This window comes from Marmota marmota, unplaced genomic scaffold (genome assembly GCF_001458135.2).
Source record: "Marmota marmota marmota unplaced genomic scaffold, marMar, whole genome shotgun sequence".
Lineage (NCBI taxonomy): Eukaryota > Metazoa > Chordata > Mammalia > Rodentia > Sciuridae > Marmota > Marmota marmota.
Genome location: NW_025999949.1, coordinates 22,962,124 through 22,983,780, shown reverse-complemented (window position 1 = coordinate 22,983,780; position 21,657 = coordinate 22,962,124). Strand labels below are relative to the sequence as shown.

The 21,657-nt window shown below is 38.1% G+C and overlaps 1 protein-coding gene across 1 annotated transcript in view; it reads left to right on the top strand.

The window, feature by feature from the left end:
• The first annotated feature begins 8,592 nt into the window (after positions 1 to 8,592).
• Washc5 (WASH complex subunit 5) overlaps positions 8,593 to 21,657 on the top strand; it is a 48,847-nt gene continuing 35,782 nt past the window's right edge. Inside the window, exons 1-8 of the mRNA XM_015486463.2 lie at positions 8,593 to 8,925; positions 9,546 to 9,691; positions 10,450 to 10,534; positions 11,133 to 11,233; positions 13,231 to 13,423; positions 15,606 to 15,758; positions 19,160 to 19,273; positions 20,847 to 21,018. Of these exons, the coding sequence (XP_015341949.1) occupies positions 8,737 to 8,925; positions 9,546 to 9,691; positions 10,450 to 10,534; positions 11,133 to 11,233; positions 13,231 to 13,423; positions 15,606 to 15,758; positions 19,160 to 19,273; positions 20,847 to 21,018 (1,153 nt within the window). The 5' untranslated portion in view covers positions 8,593 to 8,736. The remainder of the gene's footprint in view (positions 8,926 to 9,545; positions 9,692 to 10,449; positions 10,535 to 11,132; positions 11,234 to 13,230; positions 13,424 to 15,605; positions 15,759 to 19,159; positions 19,274 to 20,846; positions 21,019 to 21,657) is intronic.

The window sequence follows — 21,657 nt, the reverse complement described above, 5'->3', positions numbered from 1 at the left end:
CATAGCTTATGGTCTGGAAGGGGACCTGGGCAGGAGGGCTTAGAGGCCAGTCCAGAGCTTCAGCTCCACTTGGAAATCATTTTGCACTCTCCTTTGGCGCTCTGGGAGCGCCCGCTGCCAGAAGTGTGGCTGCTTGGCCCGCATCTGCTCCTTGCAAGTTTCCGGGGGCAATGCTGTGCTGATGTTGCTGTTCCTCCAGAAAACTAAGTGATTAGTGAGTGCTTTTGCGAGACCCAGTTTGAATTCTAGTTCTCTCATGCGCTGTGAGTTTGGGCAAGTCTTTGCCCCTCTCTTGCTCCCTAATTCCCTCACTTGTAACATTGTGGTGCCAAAGTCCTTTGCATTTCGAACAAAATGTTCCGCAGCCTCTGATTCCTTTATGGTTGCCCAATAAAAATAACTCAATAAATTGCACAGAGCCAGTAATGGGACCTGATCTTAACGTACATGGAGCTCCCTCCAACGTGAGTTAAGAGGGCCAGGACAGCGGTGAGGGAGATGTGTTTACTGCCTCTGCCCACAACTAGGGATACCTACCCCAATTACCCTTCACCAGTCTTTCTTAGTAGTCATAAATCGGCTAGTATGATCAGGCTCATTACAGAACTTTTCTGGAAGAGATTTGCCTCTCACATTTATCTTGTCCAATGACCATTATATTTTGTTCATGATAATAGATTTGTGGAGACCAGTGAGTGCTTCCTTATTAATGGAACTGAGATTCTGTGAAAGGATAAAATTAGAATTTTTTATCCTTTTCTATCCTTTGTGTAGGATCAATGGTGCATTGTTCAGGACAATTTAATTGCTTAAGAAATTTTTGTTCTGTATTTGGTGTGTGATGATGTCATGCTTCATTCCTGAAAGCATGGTATCTGTCCCCAAGTGAAATCCCAGTTCCATCCCAAATCCTTAGAAATGAAGTTATGACAACTTTATAACACGTAAAATAATAATAGGGACATTGACAGATCTCGGTTTCCATTTCATGCCAATAGAATATTAGTATTGAGAATACTGGTCTTTGTACATTTTCTTCATCTCTTGCACCAAACAACCTCTGAAGAATTATTTGATATAGCTTCTCCTACAATGTTTATTTAGAACTCATTCTAGAGTAATTTTTTTAAGGACTTGTAAATCTCTCTACCCACTTCATAGGTCATTGTAATGTGATTAGGCATCTACTGATGGTTTTTTTCATTCTTCTTCAGAGTCGATTTTTCATCCAATGGTAGAATTGTTTACCAAATACCCTAGCCAAATAATATTCATGCAAGTTGTGGAAATTCTCTTTGTTGCATGGAAAATGTAACTAATTCAAGTTAGGAGGTCTAGTACACAGTAATGTAACTTACATGTGATAATGTGAGTGATTTCCTTCTTTCAGTTAATCTGGTTTTAACTCGAGTCTTCAAAATTTTCACAAAAAATGCTTACACTATAGAGATAGAAATCAATTGTTCTACATGAGGGAAGGCAGATGACAATGAGTTTTATTTCACTGAAAGTATATTAAATGTAAGCCACATTCTGCTTTTACATTAAAAATTTAGCACAAACATTAATAGATTTTTAGATAAGACAGTCTAGGTAATAAAGATCGTAACACTTGTTTTTCAATTGCCAAACACATTTGATTCTTTTCTTATACTCTCCTTATAGTGATCTTTAAAGGTATCTACAGTGTGATTCTTGATTGAAGGTATAAGGATTAAAATAAGAGATTGACACACAAAAGTCGTGACTTGTGTCATCATCCCAGAGCTGAGCTTGAATGTGTCATACTGAGCATGCAGGTTCTGAGTATATCTGTCTGGCTGTTGGGAGAGCTGGGGAAGAGGGTGGGTAATGTTGCTTTGTTTAAGCAGTTTTCTCCGGGTCCCCACTGCCCTATTCTACTATCTAAAATCTGGTAGCAGTTATAACTTGGCCTTGTCTTTATGAATCTAGAGATTCATCCTGCAAAGACCTTCTTGGTTAGTTTGCTCTTCAGAGGAAAAACTCAGAAGGTGACTGTTTCACCCATTTTCCATTATTTTCACCTTTTTCCTCTCTCATTTCCCAAGCTAGACCATATCAGTGCAGAAAATAATATGAAATTCAGCCTGTTAAATAGCATTGTGATTTAATAAGCAGGCATCACAGAGAAAACTAAAAGGATTTGTTAATAATTTATGCCTTAATGTGTATTATATGGGTACCCTCATGAGAGAGCATTCTCGACTTCTTAGCAATGCTTGCTTTCAGACCCAAACTGGTCCACCTCCACTAATTTCTGTTTCTGTCCCTTGCTCACTCTGCTCCAGCCACATCAGCTACCTTGGTGTTCCCTAAGCACATCTAGCACATTTCTGATCTGAGGCCTTTGCACTTACTTTTAACCTCTGTGTGGAATGTCCTTCTGGACCACATCATTACCTTTTTCTGCATAGCTAAATACCTCATAACCTAGTGGCTTTGAATGATGGACATTTATGAACTCACAGCTTCTGTGGTCAGGAATTAAGAGTATGGCCAAGCCAGCTGGGTGCCTTTGCTCAAGGGCTCTTGGGAGGTTGCACTCAATCTATGAGCATGGTCTGTAGTCTTATCTGCAGGCTCCACTTTGGGTTGGGGGGATATGCTTTCAAGCTTGCTTATGTGGTTGTTGACTTGCTCTCACTTGCTGCAACCATATGCTGCAACCACTTGCTTCCCCAGAACTAGCAAGCTAGAGAGGATACCCACACCAGACATGGTGACACATGCCTGTCTCAGCTACTCAAAAGATGGAGACAGGATGATACCTTGAGCCCACAAGTTCAAGGCCATCCTGGGCAACATAGGGAGACTCTATCTTAAAAATTGATAATAATAATAATAATAATATTAGGGTACTCAAACCAGAACTCACTCTTTTCTAATCTCAGAGATGGTATCTTTCCCTGCTATCATCTGTTCTTTAGAAAGGAGTGAGTAAGTCAGCCCACATGCAAGGGTGACTTACCTAGCACATGAGTACCAGGGGGCAGGTCTTCAGGGACCAACTTAGAAGCTGTGGGTCATACCCAAACACCCTCACTGCTTACTCTCCTCCTGATATCTGCTCAGATATCATCCTGTCAGAGAGGCCTTCCCGAACTCTCCATGTAAACTAACCCTTGCTCTGTCCTGTTACCATGCCTTTCTTCACAGCTGTTATCACAGCCTGATATCCAGTTATTTGTTTTCTCTTTCCCACTGCCATGAGTATGTCAGCATCATGACAACAGGGACTTAGTTTTGTTTTCACTGGTATAGCCTCAGATCCTGAAGCAGTGCTTGGCCCATAGTCTTTACTGGGTAAATATTTGTTGAATGAATGATTTGTATCACTAAGAATGCTTTCACCAGATAACCCAATGAACAGTGGGTAAACCACAAAGCAATACATTGAATAAGGATTACAGATATGTACAGATGTGTAATTTAACAGTTAACCAGCAGTTCAGCAACATCAACAAAAACTAAGATTCTGTCCTTCCACACCACAGTCTGCAGGTTCTGAGCTTTTTCCCCTTAGGCTTGTCACCTCTTGGTCTCAGTTACTGCAGCTCCAGGAATCATATGGTCATCAGACCACATCAATGGCAAGAAGCAAGAGAATAACTAGTACAAAGAGAGATCTTTCTTCACATCCCCTTCCCTTTGTCACAGGAGGTAAAAAATATTTCCTGGACTCCCCACCATAGACTTAAATCTCCTGGGTCAAAATTGGACTACACATCTACTGCTGGTTTCAAGGGAGATAGAAAAGTCAGAATCTGACCCCTTTGTCCTCCATAGAATAAAAGAAGGCTGATGGGAAATGCTGTTAATGTTGTTGCCATAACATCCCAGGAAGATAAGACATTTCCAAATGTTGAACCAACATAGAGACTTGTGAAAGTTAAAAAGAAAACCTCTAAGGATTACACACCCAGTTCCAGGTCATAGATGACCACATTAGGTAGCTCACAATGGGAATGAACTTGAAATTCATGTGAGAAGCTCCAAGGAACAGTTTTGCTGTGGCTGCAGAGGAAGCCCTGTCCTGCACTGTCAACAGTCTTTCCACGTCCTGATTCTGTATATAGAGGATTCCCCCTCTTTTTACATATTTTACCTATTTTATCATTCATATGATCACATATGAACGTAGAAGTTGTCATTGACAACATTTTAATGAACTGACTACTTACAAAGTAAGTAGCTCAAAAGTTCAAAAAGTCCAAAAGTCTCTATGCAGTTGAATTCTTATTTTGGTCAATCTTCCTAAATACGGTGTTTGTTTTGACACAGCACAGTATCATGGCAAAGCGAAAGATAAATGTTGGGAAAGACACAGACTTTCCTGAAACTGAAAAGTGCTGAGGGCTTCCTGGAAGTTGACAGATGACGACTCAGCTAAATTAACATGGGAGAAGGGCAACAAAGGTTGCCTCAGTACAGGTTGCCTCAGAAGATGAGGATTAGAAAAGGAACTGGGAGAAGTGGTCATTGGTGAAATGAAGTGCACCTTGAAAACTGTTCACAAAAATTGCCATTTTTAACCCATCAAGTTCCAAGTCTTCAGTTCTACAAGTATTTCAACAAAATGGACACTGGTTGAAAAATAGATTGAAAATTATGATCTTGAGCTTATATATCCTTCATTTATTTTCGTATACATGTATGAAGTGCATATTTGTGTGTGTGTGTTTTCAAATGTTCTAATGGTTCACCTATTACTTTTCTCAGAAGAATAGAACTCTAAAAACACATGGTAAGTGGTGTATTTGTTGCTCGATTTAAGTTTTTGTTAAGTGTTCCATATCAGAGATGATAGAACTTACAGATTAAGATCGGGCTCTGAAAGTCAGCTGTGAAGTACAAGATATTATACTGTCAAAATCACAGTTTGGTGCAATCCACTTTGATTCATTCTTGTCCATTAAATCATTGCCTAGTCATTGCAGTGCTAAATTCTGTTGGTTTTTGTTTTTGTGTGGGTGCTAGGGATTGAACAACCCAGGGCTTTGCTCATGGCAAACAGTGCTCTACCACTGAGCTGCCTCCCTGCCCTAAATTTTGTGAAGCATAAAACCTTCACAAGTTTGATCTTCAGCATCACAAAAAAATTAAAATTCAAAAACTCTCCTGAGTTTTAATTGTATCATTTCAAGATATATTCACAATCAAAACCTTTTCCACTGCTTCTTATGAAACCTTTTTCTTTACTTTAGTTTCTCTGTAGCATTCCTCAATATGGACAGCCCTTGATAACAAGAACCTCCTATACTTGACATATGAGCATTTTTAACAATTGCTTCCTCACCTATTTCTATCAGTTTTCAGGCACTGTTGTCTTTTCTGGAAAGTAAAACAAGTGGCACAATTCCTGTAGGGAAGATGTCATAATCAGCGTAAACAGTATGAAAATATCTGTATTGCCATTGTTACACAAAGGCAGGAACAATATCCCATAGCATTACAGAAAATCAAGTACCACAGTAACAACCTCAGCTCTATCATGTTTATTATCATACTACTTATTTGCTGAAAACAACAACCATTTTTTTAAAAAATGTATCATGATCCTGTGGATTAGGAATTTGGACAAGGCACAGAGGACTGGCTTGACAGGAATTTCCAAAATGGTCTCTTCCTTACATGTCCAGCACCTCTACTAGGAAGGCCCAAAGAGGTGGGCAGATTGGAACAGTTCAGCCAGGGCCACTTGGAGACACCTGTGTTCACTGTGGGCTGGCTTCCTTGAGTCTCCTCCATCAAATGCCAGGCCTCTCCCTCTGGCACAGTCTGTCCGCTGTAACACTACCTGTGATCTCGCCAGCAAGATAGCTCAGAGCTCCCAGAGAACAAAAGGACATTGCCAAGCCTTGATCTTGGACTTTTAATCTCCAGAATTGTGCGAAAATAGATGTTTATAAAATAGTTTCAGCCACCCAGCCTGTGGTGTTTTGTTATGGCAGACCTAGCAGATTAACATACAAGCTCAGATTCAAACGGAAGGGGAATGAGGCCCACCCTCCCGGGGAACAGCATGACTAACTAGATAGCAAGGACTTGTTGGTAGCCATATCTAGAAAACTAATTACCACAGTAATGTGATCAGGTTGCTTTTCTAACCCTCGGCACTAAGAAAAATGACCTTGGAGGGCCAAGCACACAAGCCTGCATAAGGAGGGTGCCTGCATCTGGGAGAAGAGAATAAGAAATAGACTGATAAAATTACCTACTCCCAGAATTTTCTGAAACCTCTTAGAGTGCAAGGAATTATTTAGCTTTTGTCCTTCTCACTTTGTTCTCTTGTTGTCCCTGGGCCATCCCTCTGACATCTCTTTCACCCCTGCTCTCTGCACATTGGTTATGGGAGGACACTAAGAAAAGAGATATCAGCAGTTTTGTTGACTTGTCTCTGTGATACAGAAGATGCTTAGAAAATACAACCTGGGCAGCCATGAGATGCTCAGATTTTGATGTGTTCATAATGGCTTTTTGTTGGATGATTGTTGTCCCCCCCCCCCGCCCCTCCCAGTGAAGTCTTTTTTATTTATTTTTATTTTTATTTGGCTACTACTGTCCTTCTTTCCCTGCTTCCCCTCCATCAACTCTTTCTTGTATGTTTTCTCTGTTTGTAATGGCAGATATAGGGCTTTTAAATCTTACTTGTTTTATAAAGTGGGAGCATCCTATTACTGTTTCTGCAACTTACTTTTTCCATTCAATAAAACAGCTCTCAGAAATCCTCCATGTCAACTAATAGAGCTCTAATTCCTTCTTGCTAAGGGCTGCTTTAATTACATTTTCTTATAATAGTTATTTACTTTGTCTCCAAATGCTGGTGGTGCTTCAAGAAGCATCTTTGGACCTATATCCTTATGTGTTGGTGTTTATATTTCCAGAGGGTAGAATTCTAAGCGCGAGATCACTAGATTAGAAGAATGTGCATCTTTAACTTCAGTAAATGTTGCTGGTTCATTTCACAGAAAGACTAACAATTCACATTTCATCAATAATGTGCATCTCTAATCCCTACCCAGAGAAATATTACTATTCTTTTAACTAGTGCCAATCTAATATAAGTAAAATGATTTAGGGGCACTTGCTTTAATTCATGGTTCCTTCACTCCTGGTGAATTAAAGAGTTTTTCATGAGTTGTCATGTGGATTACTCTTTGTGAATTACCCCTTTGTACTCCTCTCCATTTTACTGTTGTGCTGTTAGCTCTGCCTTATCAGCTTGTGAGATCCCTTTGCATGTTTCAGAAATCAATCCTGTCTGCCCTCTGCATTTCACCTCTGTCTTCCAAAGCATTTGTCATACAAAAGTTTTTAACTGTTATCTGCTGAAATATGTCTTTTAGCTTCTGGATTTCCTTCTTGCACTTGCATCCTAGGAGATGCCACTTTACTAGATCACCCAATGCAAGCAGAATACCTTTCCCAACAGAAGACTACTAGTAAAGCCCTGTACTGACAGGTGACTATCTGTTCTTTACCTTGGCTATGCACTGTAGCTCTGATTTTTCCCCCCTCTGGGTTTGTCTTCCCAACTGTATTTCAAGAGCTAAAAGGAGCAAAAACCACTTCTTAAAACCCTTCTATGGTGATTTATGCACTTGCCATGCTGAGATAAATATTGTTCACTTCCTATTTATTTGCTTCAGTTTTGCACAAGTTCCAGCCACCCTCCATTCCTTTTATGATACTGACTTCACATCACAATCATCTGAGGAGCTTCTTTAAAAAAACAGATGCTTAGGGCAGCCTATAACCTAATTGGCAGAGACTCTAAGGTCTAGATGATTCTGTTATACAGCTGGTCTTGAGAACTTCTTTACTGGAAGGTGATGTGCTTAAACATCTTCATCTCCACCCAGGCAAAGAAGTACTTATCATGGAGCAGTTGGGTAGAGGAAATTGATCCTAGCCTTCAGGAACTTTCAGAAGAATGGTCTGTTGATAAAACTGCAGTATTTAGTATGCAAGTATGATCTAACCAGCCTGAGACATGCATTGGAATACAAAAGAAATGAGTAATTGATTCAGCTAGCAGTGCCAGACGCCTAAGTGCTGCATCATATGAAACTTTTGGACCAGTTTGATGTAGCATTTATCAATTATCACAAGATTTTGTAGAATCTGGCGTTTGTAATTTTAAAAGGAATCTTGGACCCGTTTATACCCAATCTTATAATTCCATTGGGAAAATTCCTCAAAATGATGTCCAGAGCTCTATTTATAGTATTTGCAGTTATTTGCTAAAATATGAAACCATGGGCAATAACTCATGCAGTTAGAGTGCATTGGAATCACAAATGTCCATGACTCCTTCTTGCCCAGAGATGAGTTGATGAACTATATCCTATCTTTTCTCATGAGAAATAAATAAAGATCTGGGAAAGAGGCCTAGAGTGTTAACTTAGCAAAATCAGTCCACACAGCAAACATGAAAGACAGAGGATAATGCCCTTCCCCCCATATCAAGAATTCATTATCTGTTATATTTTTATGGAATTTGAAAGAAAAATATTATGTATGTGTTTCAAAAGTCTACACACATGCTTCCTTAAAAAATAGAGATTTAGCTCACTTTACTTTTTTGGATACAGGTTCTTTAATGGAGCAACCAGTCAGTCTGCAAACCTGGTTTCATCTGATGCTCTACAGACCCTAGCTCTGAAGCCAGTTAACTCATCCTGCTGTCCAGGTTTGGGCTAGCTAGTCACCCTCATGATGCTGGACTTCCTGGCTGAGAACAACCTCTGTGGCCAAGCAATCCTGAGGATCGTTTCCTGTGGCAATGCCATTATCGCTGAGCTGCTGAGGCTGTCCGAGTTTATTCCTGCTGTGTTCAGGTTAAAAGACCGAGCTGACCAACAGAAATATGGAGATATTATATTCGATTTCAGCTATTTTAAGGTGCTCTCTCTTTCTATTGCATCTGTATTGCTGTCTTTTCTCTAAAAGCATGCTTTTCTTTGGGAACCATTCTTAAGAGGTCGGGGAACTATAGAGAAAGAGTCAAAGAGGACAACTTTTGAACCAAAGTTAATATTATCTTTCAACTTGAAAATAAGATGCAGGCATTGTGTAGAAAGCAATATAATAAAATTTTAAAAGATAATTTTGGCATAATGTATTTCACTTTGAAGTACTCACACTTAAAAGCATGCTAATCTTGGTTGCAATTCAAGTTCATTTCTTTCAAAGGGATTTGTATCTAGGCTTCTGTTGTCCTCATTACTTTCTTTTGCTCTGCTTTAAATTTTTGATAGGTAAGAAGAAAGGAACAGGGCTGGGGTTGTGACTCAGTGTTGGAGCGCTCACCTAGCATGCATGAGGCACTGGGTTCGATCCTCAGCACCACATAAAAATAAAATAAAGATATTATGTCCACCTAAAACTAAAAACTAAATATTAAAAAAAAAGAAGAGAGGAACAAATTTTTAAAATACTATTTAGAGATTGTTACCAACAAGGACACTTTCATTGGTATTTCACATAAATGTCTCTGTGTTTTGGATTTTTTTTTTCCTTAGGGTCCTGAGTTATGTGAAAGCAAATTGGAAGCTAAGCCGGAGCTCCAGGATTTAGATGAAGAATTTCGGGAAAACAACATAGAAATTGTGACCAGATTTTATTTAGCATTTCAAAGTGTACATAAATATATTGTAGACTTAAACAGGTATTGATTGCTTTAGTAAATAGGTCATTCTGGTAATAAATAGGTGAGAGGGAGAAGGGACCCAGTAGAATATGTATGTTTTTCTGAGTTACTGTAAAATTTACTCATTTATGCCATATGTATTCTTTTCCTTCCCAGGACCCTGGGCTTCTCCTAAGACTTGAAACTATTATAGATCCCCCCAAAGCACACACCAAGCCCCTTGTCTCCTCCCTGAGCTTTCTCACGCTCTGGTCAGCTCTTCCATCTCACTCTGGCCTGACAGGGCCCAGGTTTTATTATAATATCCTGCTCTTGGGAGTATCATAAACTTGGTTATACCAAGTCATACAGCTTTCAGCCCTCTAGATTTTTCATCATACTCTAGCATATTATATAGAAGTGAAAAGGGGTGAACTTGCTTATTTTGTAAGTTCACTTTCTGACTCTCTATAATTCTTGAGAGTTTATTATTCATTAACCTTTAAACAACTTTTCAATGTTCCTATGTACACCTAAGATACTTATAATTCATGATCAGGACTAAGGAATATTCCTTTTGTGTGACATTTACAACCATAAATAGCAACTTGTGGCCCTAAATCACTGAATTATCACAGATCATAAGACACTAAGGTTCTTAAGAGCATGAAGGGCCACAAACTAGTTAAAGCCAGAATGTCTGATTCCCTGCCTTATTTTTAAAAAATCTTTCCTTCTTCAAAGATGTTGAAGTTTCTATTGTACATGAATAAGTTGCTCTGGGTTTTCTTTTCTAGATATCTAGATGATCTCAATGAAGGTGTTTATATTCAGCAAACCTTAGAAACTGTGCTTCTCAATGAAGATGGAAAACAACTTCTAGTAAGTAATTCTGAACACATAAAGTAGAAATGCAAGAACAGAAACTCTTTACTTCCCCTATAAGTCGCAAACACATATAAAATGTCATTCTTTAAAAAGAAGCCAATAACCTGATAATTATCTTTTAGCTAGCAAGTTCACACATGAGTTTAGAACATAGACAGTGAATAAAGTTATAAATGAATAAAGGATTCAATTATAATGTGGAGGTTATGAACTTCCTTAGAAAGAATTCTATCTTCTTTACCTTTTGCATCCCAGACATCTAGTCTGATACCTAGTACATACTAACCAATTAAATAATGTTATTAAATATGTGAATGACTTTATGATGAAGAGGTATCAGAGTATTGGGATTTCACTTTGGTATCCCAAGCAAAATCTAAAAAAATAAGCCAATGGAAAGATAATCACTATGAATTAAAATTTGTTTTGAGTAAATTCTCAAAGCCCATTCTGCATGGAAGGTGAGAAAACTTACATTTTCCTTGAAGTATAAAGGACCAATTAAACCAAAGCTGTCTTTTTCACCATTGTCATCTTTGCTCCTTACAAATGAATACTCCTGCGAGTTGTCCACTATCTTTTCTCTTCATAGTGTGAAGCCCTGTACTTATATGGAGTTATGCTGCTGGTCATCGACCAAAAGATTGAAGGAGAAGTCAGAGAGAGAATGCTAGTTTCTTACTATCGATACAGGTATCCCTGGGCTAAGCTTGCACGCCCCAAACCCCATTACTGGTGAAATGTGGTGTATGTGCTCATAATACTACTGGGAACAGTGGCAATGTGGTATAGAATGTAAAACATATGTAGGAATATAGCAGTTACTTAACATTTTACATCATAGTAAATGATTATGCATCAAATAACTTGTATATATAAAAAATAGTACTATAGATTATTAGAGATAAAAAGATTATCATGTCTATCATAGTAACTCAATTTTTTAAAAAAGGGAATCTGAATTCTGAATTGTCTATCTCAAGGATAGGTTTCAAAGAACTATGGAAGTCTTACGGACTATTTTTTCTGTATTTACTAAGTTTTCAAATATGCCTTCTCAGCAGACATAAACAAATGAATTTTTTGTTGTCATTTTCAAGTCAGTGACTGAAAAGTTATCATTCAAGATAAGGTTGAAACTGAATTCTCACCCATATATACATAGACACAAAAACAACATGCAGTGCTCATCCAGGATCTTGTGTTATGTGTGTCTGTTCAGAACTGTGAGTCTTCGGGAAGTAGAGTCTTGAAAACAGAAGGCCCCTCACCAACTTTTTATTTTCATTATCCAGAGTACAGTTCAATGAATAAGTCAGAAAGTAGACACAAGGTCCATGCACGAAATAGATTCAGGAAAGAAATAGTCAGTAACCAGAAATCATTTAAGAACTTGGGCTAAATAAATGAGGAATAAAATTAACATTTTCAAACTTACAAATTAGGACAAAATAAAAAGAGCAAGAGAAACAGAACAGAAAGGAGATTATTCAAGACATTATATTTTCTCTTTTTTTAAAAAAAATATTTGCTTTTTAGGTGTAGATGAACACAACACAATGCCTTTTTTATTTTTATGTGGTGCTGAAGATCGATCCCGGGTCCTGCCTGTGCTAGGCGAGGACTCTACCACCGAGCCACAATCCCAGCCCCAAGACATTATATTTTCTGTAATATTGTCTCCTTAGCTATAAATTCATCTGAGGCTTCTCACCTCATCTGCTTCTTTTCAGCTTTTTTGGTATCTGAAGGAAGTATCTACCAGTGTGTGTCATTCATTCACATTGGTTTGATCATAAGCTGTTGTAATATCCATGTTTTTAAAAATGAAACTTGAATAACCTTGCCTACATTTCTGAAAGTACCTAGAAAAGTGAAAGCAATTTGTAATGTAAAGGAGAAGAAAAAAATGCCTGTTTAACAAGCCCAGCTTTGAAAACAGACATTGTTCCTGTAGGCAGCACAGCTAGTTCATTAGAACATGAGTGCCCATTTTTGAAGACACCCTGAGCGATTGCAGGTCAGTGTTGTGAAGGAGGTACTTCCAACAAAGAACAGGTCAGCTCAAGTCCAAGATTCTTTGAGTCTAGCTCACTTCTTTTAGAGTTCACTCTTCTACCCTGAAAATTTCAGGTATTTTTATTAATCCCTGTCAAGAGATCAGCATGCCAAGAAAAGCCAGTTAAAATATATACCACTTTAAATTGAAATAATTAAAAAATGTTTTTGATTTGTATAATGTTAGTTTGGTTTCATGTTCTTCATCGATAATTCTGAAAATCAAAGAGCTCTGAAGAAATCTACATATATGAATGTACAGACACACAGTAACACATTTGGCAGCCAAAGCTGATCTGACCTGAAATTGTTTAGAGTCAGAACCTACTCAGAACAGAGATGAGGCAGTTTCACTAATCTTGATTTTGTGAATTTTTATAAATTTTATTCCAGAACTATTAAACATGTGTCAATTGTGGTATGTCAACTTGAATCCTGCTGCAGTGTTGTATGGCATATGATCAAATCATATGATTTTCATATATTTGAAAAATACTGTATTCTGAAATAAATCCAGCCTCAAGGATTTTAGGAAAGAAATTGTTGACTTTACTTAGGACTAATACTTACAGACTTGGGGACATGCGAGTTTCTAACGTGTGTGGTTTTATTTCCCGTTGTGAATGTGACAGTGCGGCCCGATCTTCTGCTGATTCAAATATGGATGATATTTGTAAGCTGCTGCGAAGTACAGGTTATTCCAGCCAACCAGGAGCCAAAAGGCCACCCAACTATCCCGAGAGCTATTTCCAGAGAGTGCCTATCAATGAAGCCTTCATCAGCATGGTCATTGGCCGGCTGAGATCAGACGATATTTACAATCAGGTGGGAATTAAGTCTAGTAGGACCTTAATAGTTTAAAAAGACTGAATTCACTTTCTTCCTCAGTTAATCCTTTCCTTCCTTCTTTTCAAAAAGAGTAAAACAGCATCTAGAAATGATTTCTTAACACCTTTTAAGCTAGGCTGTAGGATAGAGGAAGGAAGGATGTTAATTCTGGGAGAAGCAGAAATTTCAGGGAGAAGATGGGATCTGAGCAATTGGAAAGAAGATTTATTCTTTCAGTCACTCATTCAAGAAATTTTACGTGGTTCATGCCCATTCATGTGCTGGGTGCTCGGGATGTGTCACTGAAGAAGACAGGCCATGGGCCCTACCCATAACAAGAAAGTAACTTAGGGGGAAAGGTTCCCAAGGAAGGAATTACAGTGAAGCAAGTTGAGTATTGTCTTAGGGGAAGCATAAGGTGCCACTGGTGCATGGAACAGTGACAGCAAGACTACAGCAGGTGTCTTAGGGGAGGGTGACGGGAGTCCAGGCAAAGTTTGCAGCCTGAGCAGGGCTGGAAAGATCCTTTGGTTTGAAAGTTCTCTCAGCTGTCCTTGCCAGGGGGTATATGACTCATTACTTAAATGAATACCAAAAAAAGTTACCATTTGCCTCCATTGTTCTGAAGAACAATGAATTATATATTTTTACTACTGGAAAGGAGTAGAGCTGGACCTAGGATGACTGGATATCACCTATACAAACCTGCTTTCAAGGGTCCTTTAGGTAGCCTGTTAGTTTTTGTATCAATATGTTAAGTCTAAATAAGATTATTTTCTTCTCCAGACAACTTAAAATTAGAGGATGCCCACAGATGCCAGGCCTTCCTAATATTTAAGGATATTCACTGAGAAGTCAATCTAAACCAGCTTCATAGGAAGTTTTTTCACATTCATTTTCATTATTTTTCACGGTCCTACAAAGTAGATGATGCATCATCCCCATGTGCCTCCTGAGAAAAGTAAGCCTTGGAGAGCTTAAATCATATTTCACAAAGTCACGTGACTAGAGAACAGGCACATTTGCTTTCAGGTCTGTGTGAATTGAACCTGAAGCCTGTGCTGTTTGCCTCTTTACATCTGTTTGCTCGTTATACCTCTGCCTCCTTCTTGGTTCATTTTATCTGTGTCTTATGGAAACATGTTTCAATTTTCTCCTTCCCTGTGACGCTCGTTAACACAGGGCTGTGCTCTGTGTTACCCCTCTCTGTCGTGTATGTCCCCCATCTCTGCTCATGGCTCATGGAGCCAATTCTCTGTCTCCTAGTAATTTGAAATTGGACCTGAAAAAGTCTCTGCCTGAGGGTTTAAATATTTCACTAAAAATAAGCACTGTGCAAAGTTTGGAGTTTGAGGGCAGCCTCATCCAGCCAAGTATGTGAAGAACAGTCTGGAGAGGAGAAAGTTGAGCAGACACATCAAGGAGAAAAAGAGTGAAGACATTGTAAATGCTCTTCCTGTGGCCTGACCACATTCCTGCCCACAGGATCCATACAGCATGGCTGTGTCTATGATAATGTGTCCCCTTTCTGCTTGTGCAACTCAAAATGATAGGTGCTCTCTGCAGCCAAAGCTTCCTAATACTTGAGGGGAGGGTCTCTGGGGAACTTCAGCTTTTAAAAGGCTGAAAAAAAGGGCTGAGCGAATCACCTTGAGATGGGGTGATATCTAAAAAAATACAATTTTCCAGTTGTATCTAGAAAACCAAAGGAGAGAATTCCACCCTTCAAGATTTAAAGTGAGAATTCTAAAAGGCAGCCATTGAATTGGACTAGGAAATTCATTGGCATGATTAATGGTAGAGGCCAAGTTTCAGTGAGTTGCAGATCAGGGAGTAATAAAATAGCAACAGAGTCTGTCAGTTTTAAGGATTGTCTCTGCTGGAAAAGACACAGACATGGACAGCTTGTGGGTGATGCCAGGTTAGGACTTTTTTTTTTTTTTTTTTTTAGGAAATTACATAGAATGGTAGCAGAGTCAAGGGTTGAAAGGAACAGAGTATTATGGGGTTATAGATAAGAAGGAAGACCCTGGATACAACCTGAGAATTGCTTCCAGTGTGCCCATGATCTTGAAAGATGGGCTTTTGGAACACTGTTGATTCCCAGAACAGATAATGGAGTTCAAGCATGAGTACCTTCAGATGTCACCAACACTTCCCTCTGGGGCTTGCATTACAGGTCTCAGCATATCCCTTGCCAGAACATCGCAGCACTGCGCTGGCAAATCAAGCCGCCATGCTGTATGTGATTCTCTACTTTGACCCTTCCATTCTTCACACCCATCAAGCAAAAATGAGAGAGATCGTGGATAAATACTTTCCAGATAATTGGGCAAGTATTACTGATTTTCTTTCTCTCTCTCTCTCTCTCTGGCAAATTTGTTGCAGAACCAACTTTCTAGTCTTTTGGCCTTGAACTCAGAGGTCAATATTTGTAAATAATGGGACATAAAGTCACTTAGGCAAAACTACTTTAAGAATGTTGAAAATGTAATAAATCATACCGTAAAGGACTAAATCAATCAGTAAAATTTCCTAACAAACCCATTAGTATTTTCTTTAAATGGATACTCTCAAGGCAAAATGATGTGTTAAAAATGTGTCTTGCTGTAGCTACTGAGAGTGCAACTAAGTTACATGAGGATTTAAAAATTTTTTTTCTATTTTATGGATCTAAGCTAGTAAAATTAGTATCTAATTGGTTGTTTTTTGAATAAGAATTTCACTTTTATAATAAGTTTTATTTACAAGATGACTGTAGTAGAATTATTAAGATATTAATATTTACATTACTGCATAAACATGTCACTGAATAATATTAACTCTTAAAGGAATGAAACTGACTTAACATACCTAATTAATACAAAATGTTTTTCCTGCACAAAGAGGTTTTATCAAAGTGCAATGAGTTGAATTATATTCTCAGGTAGCAGATTTATTTCACTTCTTATTACTGAATCATACTATCTGTCATTAGAAACCTTTAATTTCCTGACAATATAAAAAGAACCTATAATTAGGAGGTGATGGTTCCTATCCACCCATGAATTATACTTACGAGCTCAGAATTGAATAACCAAGAGAAAAACTGGTAGTATTGCTTCATGTTCCTAAGCTTAACAAAGAAGTTTTGATCATACTATAATTATAAGCATATTTAGTATTAAGGAAGGTCAAAGTCCAGTTATATGTTACCTGTTATATATACACCTAAAAAAACACTCTGCCACAAACACCTGACATCCAGGGTTAAAAAAAAGATATTCCAGGCAAATATCAACCAATAAAAAAATTAATGAGAAAATATCATACAAAAGAAAATGTTAAAGAAAAACATGAACACAGATTTTTAAAGTATCATTTATAATATTAAAAGGAATGATCCATTGAGGTGAATTAACAGTCATGAATTTATATACAGTCAATAACATACTCAAAATATATAAAGCAAAAACTCATGGATTCATAAGAAAAAATGGACAAAATCATAATTATGGTGGAAAATTTCAGTACATCTCTTATTATATAATTTTGTTTTCCCAAAACTATGTACTGAATGTTCTATATATATTGAAAAGGACACATATGTGAAAATTGGATATATATCATGAGGAAAGTCAACAAAGTTAAAAACGAAAAAGGTTTTTGATCGCCTGTATTTTTATCCTATGGTGTGACTAAATTAGAAACCAGCATTAAAAAGAGATTTTTAAATGTTTGGAGGAAAGTACACACCCAAATAACTCTTGTGTTAAAAGAGAAACATAAAAAATATTTAGCATTGCCCAGTATCAAAGTGCTATGAAACAAAGCTGTGCTAGGTGGTTAAAGATGCTTTTAATAGAAATGTGTAACCCTATGTACATTACCAAAACCAAGAAAGAGTACAAATAAATGGGTCAAACATTAAGTTCAAGGTGTTAGAAAAAGTCAAATAAAAGATAGTCAATAAATATGTGAGCAGACATTTTTTGAGTTAGAGAAAAAGGAAAGGAGGAAACCAACACAATCAAAGCTAGTTTTTTGAAGAGCTATAAAATAGATATTTACCAAAACTGATGAGAGTGCAAAAATGCAATGTTAAATGTTAAGTTTGGAAAAGAAAACCTAAGGTACGAGAAAGATTTTTTTTTTATTTTTTTAAAGATTTTTTTTAATTGTAAGAAAATCTGTGAACAATTTTATTAATACATTTGAAAATGTAGAATAAATGGATAATTTATTATTTGAATTTGACTCAAGAAGGGAAAGGAAATATGAATAGACCAATATTAAAGAAATAGAGTTGGTGATCAAATCTCACCACCAATCAACTGCCCCCCCACATACACACAGAAAAAAAGACAACCCCCAAGATTCATTATTATTTTAAAATTTGTTATTATTTTAAAATAACTGATAAATGCTTTTAAATTTCTCAGTTTGAATATGATAAATATCCATAGGATTTTTTTAAAACTTCTAGGAATCCTCAACAATTTTCATGAGCATAAGGGATAGAAATGTTTGGGAAACCTGCTGTAGTCAAAGTCATTGTTTTGTGTCCCCTCCCTAGTGCACCCCTTTTTCTTTTCCCTGTAGGAATCTAACACACAGCAGTTTGAACAGAAACTTTTTTGTTGTTTGCCATAGTCTGGCTGGGCACAATTCAGGAGCCACTTATCCAGCAGAAACGAACTTTATTTTTAGAACACACACTATGCACCACATGAGCTCTTCAGGAATTCCCTCAGAGCCCAACTGCCACCACCGGCTTCCCACAAACCTCTCAAACCCCCCCACACTCCTCCTGCTCTTGAGGCCGATTGGCTGGGTCGCGTGGGCGGAGCCAAAAGAGTCCCCCAATGAGCAGCTTCTTGGTCTGAAAGGGCAGGGAAACAGCCCAATGAGCATCACTGCAGAGGAGCCAATCAGCTAGCAGCTGGAAGTTTGCTGGGGCTGCTGTGAGCCAATCATCAGCTGGCAGCTGGAAGTTTGCTGGGGCCACTGTGAGCCAATCATCACCTGGCAGCTGGAAGTTTGCTGGCAGCTGGAAGTTTGCTGGGGCCCCTTCTGCTGTGGCTCTCAACATCTCCCCCTCTCTGTTTAAACAACAAGCATGTGGCTTAGGGACCGTGCCTGCCTTAGGTTGCCCAATACTACATATGGTCCTTACCCGTCATCAGATGAACTGACCTTAAGGCGTCAGCATCCTGTCTTAGGTTGGTACCATTGCAGTTGGATCTTACCCGTCATTGACTACTGGTCCAGCATACAGCCACACCTGTGAATAGGTCTTTGTACCAGCGGGGGGGGGGGGGGGGCTGAGGTTCTTTGCCTCACCTCTGTTGGCCCCCAGATTTTAGCTGAACGACCATCACAAGCAGAAAGGAGGAGCATACACCAAGCCAAATGAGCATCACCGCAGAGGAGCCAATCAGCTAGCAGCTGGAAGTTTGCTGGGGCCGCTGTGAGCCAATCATCAGCTGGCAGCTGGAAGTTTGCTGGGGCCCCTTGAGCTGTGGCTCTCAACAGTTGTTATTTTTTCATATGTAGCAACCTTGTCACTCTTGTTCCAAAATGCTCATAAGGAAGTTTCCTTACTTGTGTATATGGAAAATCTTGGGTTTTCATTGATGTGAATTCAAATTAGAAAGAGAAAACAGTGTTTTATGCAACTTCATATTTTCCCAACCCCTTGCCTGGAAGTGAACAGATATTGAACAAATACTGAATGAATATCTCCTCTTTCAGGTAATTAGTATTTACATGGGAATCACAGTTAACCTAGGAGATGCTTGGGAACCTTACAAAGCTGCAAAAACAGCTTTAAACAATACCCTGGACCTTTCAAACGTCAAAGAACAGGTAAGTTTTGGCTAATTAGGGAGAATCTCCTCGGAACTGCTAAGCTGGCTTATGAAGGAGGAAATGAGCTAAGTAGATTTCCCAGGGCATTTTAAAAATGTCCACATAGACATTTTAGTACATGACTAATGGAAAGTAAAATTTGCATTTTAGAATAAGATAAAATAATTATATGTTTTTAACTTATGTGGTATAGTAAATTGTAGACTGCGGTCCTCAGAAAGGTTGAGTACCGGGCTGGGGATGTGGCTCAAGCGGTAGCGCGCTCGCCTGGCATGCGTGCGGCCCGGGTTCGATCCTCAGCACCACATACCAACAAAGATGTTGTGTCTGCCGAAAACTAATAAATAAATATTAAAATTTAAAAAAAAAAAGAAAGGTTGAGTACCCTAAGATGAATCACTGAAATATAAGGCTCCAACTGACTGTTTAGTCTTGCTTAAAGATCAGGTCCTGTAGACATAGCTAGTTTCACCAGTGGCTAGGATTAAAGTTTTTTTATTAGTAGGGTCAATGCCAAAGATGGTAATTGAATGTAGATAATACTCTGTCACTATACTTTACAGTGGTCATCATTTCTGAGGTACTAATTAGCTTATTTAAGCAATAAGACTGAAGACTTTCATTTTTTAAGTTTAGTGGCTATATCCTGTCTCTTTGATAAAAGCACTAGGCAGAAGGAAATATTTGAGTCAATGCAGAGATGAAAATAATATTAAGGTGTATATTTGATACTTCTGAATGACTATATTCCCAACCAGGCTGTCTATGTTATTGAGTTTCCAGTGTATAAAAAATAATATTCTAAAAACTTTGTCATGTTTTATTCAAATAAATTGAATTCCATAAGTAATGTACAAAATGATTTCAGTTGGCATATATCCTAGAAATCTATCAGAGAAAGTGGCATTTCCATAATTCCTGACATCAGAGCTTTAATTTTTCATGACTAAAGCTCCTTTCCAAAATTGCATTTTTTCCACTGGTATTATTTTAAGAAGTTTCTTGATAGTTTTAAACTAACTTGGCTAGTTTAATAATGTTTAACATTTGTTTCTTGATTTAGTAAAACAAAATGACCAAATTTCTAAAAGCCTTATTTATTTGAAAATTCAATTTCGGTACACTGAGTTGTGTTTTCTTATTAAGGTTCATATGCCTATAGAAGTCTCATCTTTTGACTGTATCTGCTATACGCTGCCTCTTTTATCAACAATAATAGGACAGGCAATTTATCTTTTGTCTTTATTCTTCTTTTCCATTCAAGTTGAGAATAGAAGGAATCAGAGAAGCCACCTGGTCCAGTTCTCCATTTGACATTTGAAATGGAGTATGAAGAGGCTAAATCCAAAGTCACCCAGTGTTCTTTTCAAAAATGCCCAATAAACCAGTTGCCCTTGAGCCTTATTAATACAATCAATATGTTATTCATTTCACATTGAAATGTTATTATCAGAAAGAGAGGGAGGTAGGAAGGCTGGATATTATTTTTTAATGATCTAATTGAATGTGATTCATTTTTAAGATAAATAACTCTCTAAAATGTAATTTGAGTTGTTTCTCGCCCCCATAGGCAAGTAGATATGCTACTGTCAGTGAAAGAGTACATGCTCAAGTACAGCAGTTTCTGAAAGAAGGTTATTTAAGAGAAGAGATGGTTCTGGACAATATTCCAAGGCTTCTGAACTGTCTGAGAGACTGCAATGTTGCCATCCGATGGTTGATGCTGCATACAGCAGACTCAGGTAATGCACAGAGGGTTGGCCATTTATATTGCTCCACATGAAAGTTTTCAGAATTAAAACTTTTTTCATCACTTTAGGATGAAAAGTTGTTTAGCGGGGAGGAGTGCCCTTGAACGAGAGCCAAGTTACTTTTTAAGCTAGTTATTTTTGTGTCAACTTGGATAAGACTGTGGCCCACCTGAAAAGCTCTTCCTTCAGGCAAACACCCCCAATGGATGCTGGGGTATATGGTGACATTTAGCTCCCACATTGAAGGAGCTTGTCAGTGGTCCTAATGTGTAGAACAGATACAGACATATAAAGATTAGTAACTGCAGATCTGTGGTAAGCAGAATAAGGCCTCCCAGGCACCCCACAGCGCGATGTCCATGTTCTAATCCCTGGAATTCGTAGATGTGTTATAACACATGGCAAAGGGAATTGAGATTGCTAATCGGCTGACCTAAAAATAAGGAAATCATCCCAGTGGACCTGTGTAATCACAAGAGTCCATAAATAAACAAGAGGGAGGCAGAAGAGTCAGAAACAGAGAGGTGGTCCCTGGAAAAAGACTTGACCAGCCATCACTGGCTTTAAAGATGAAGAGACCACAAGCCAGGGTTTGCAGGAAGTCTTTTTTTTTTTTTTTTTTTTTTTTTT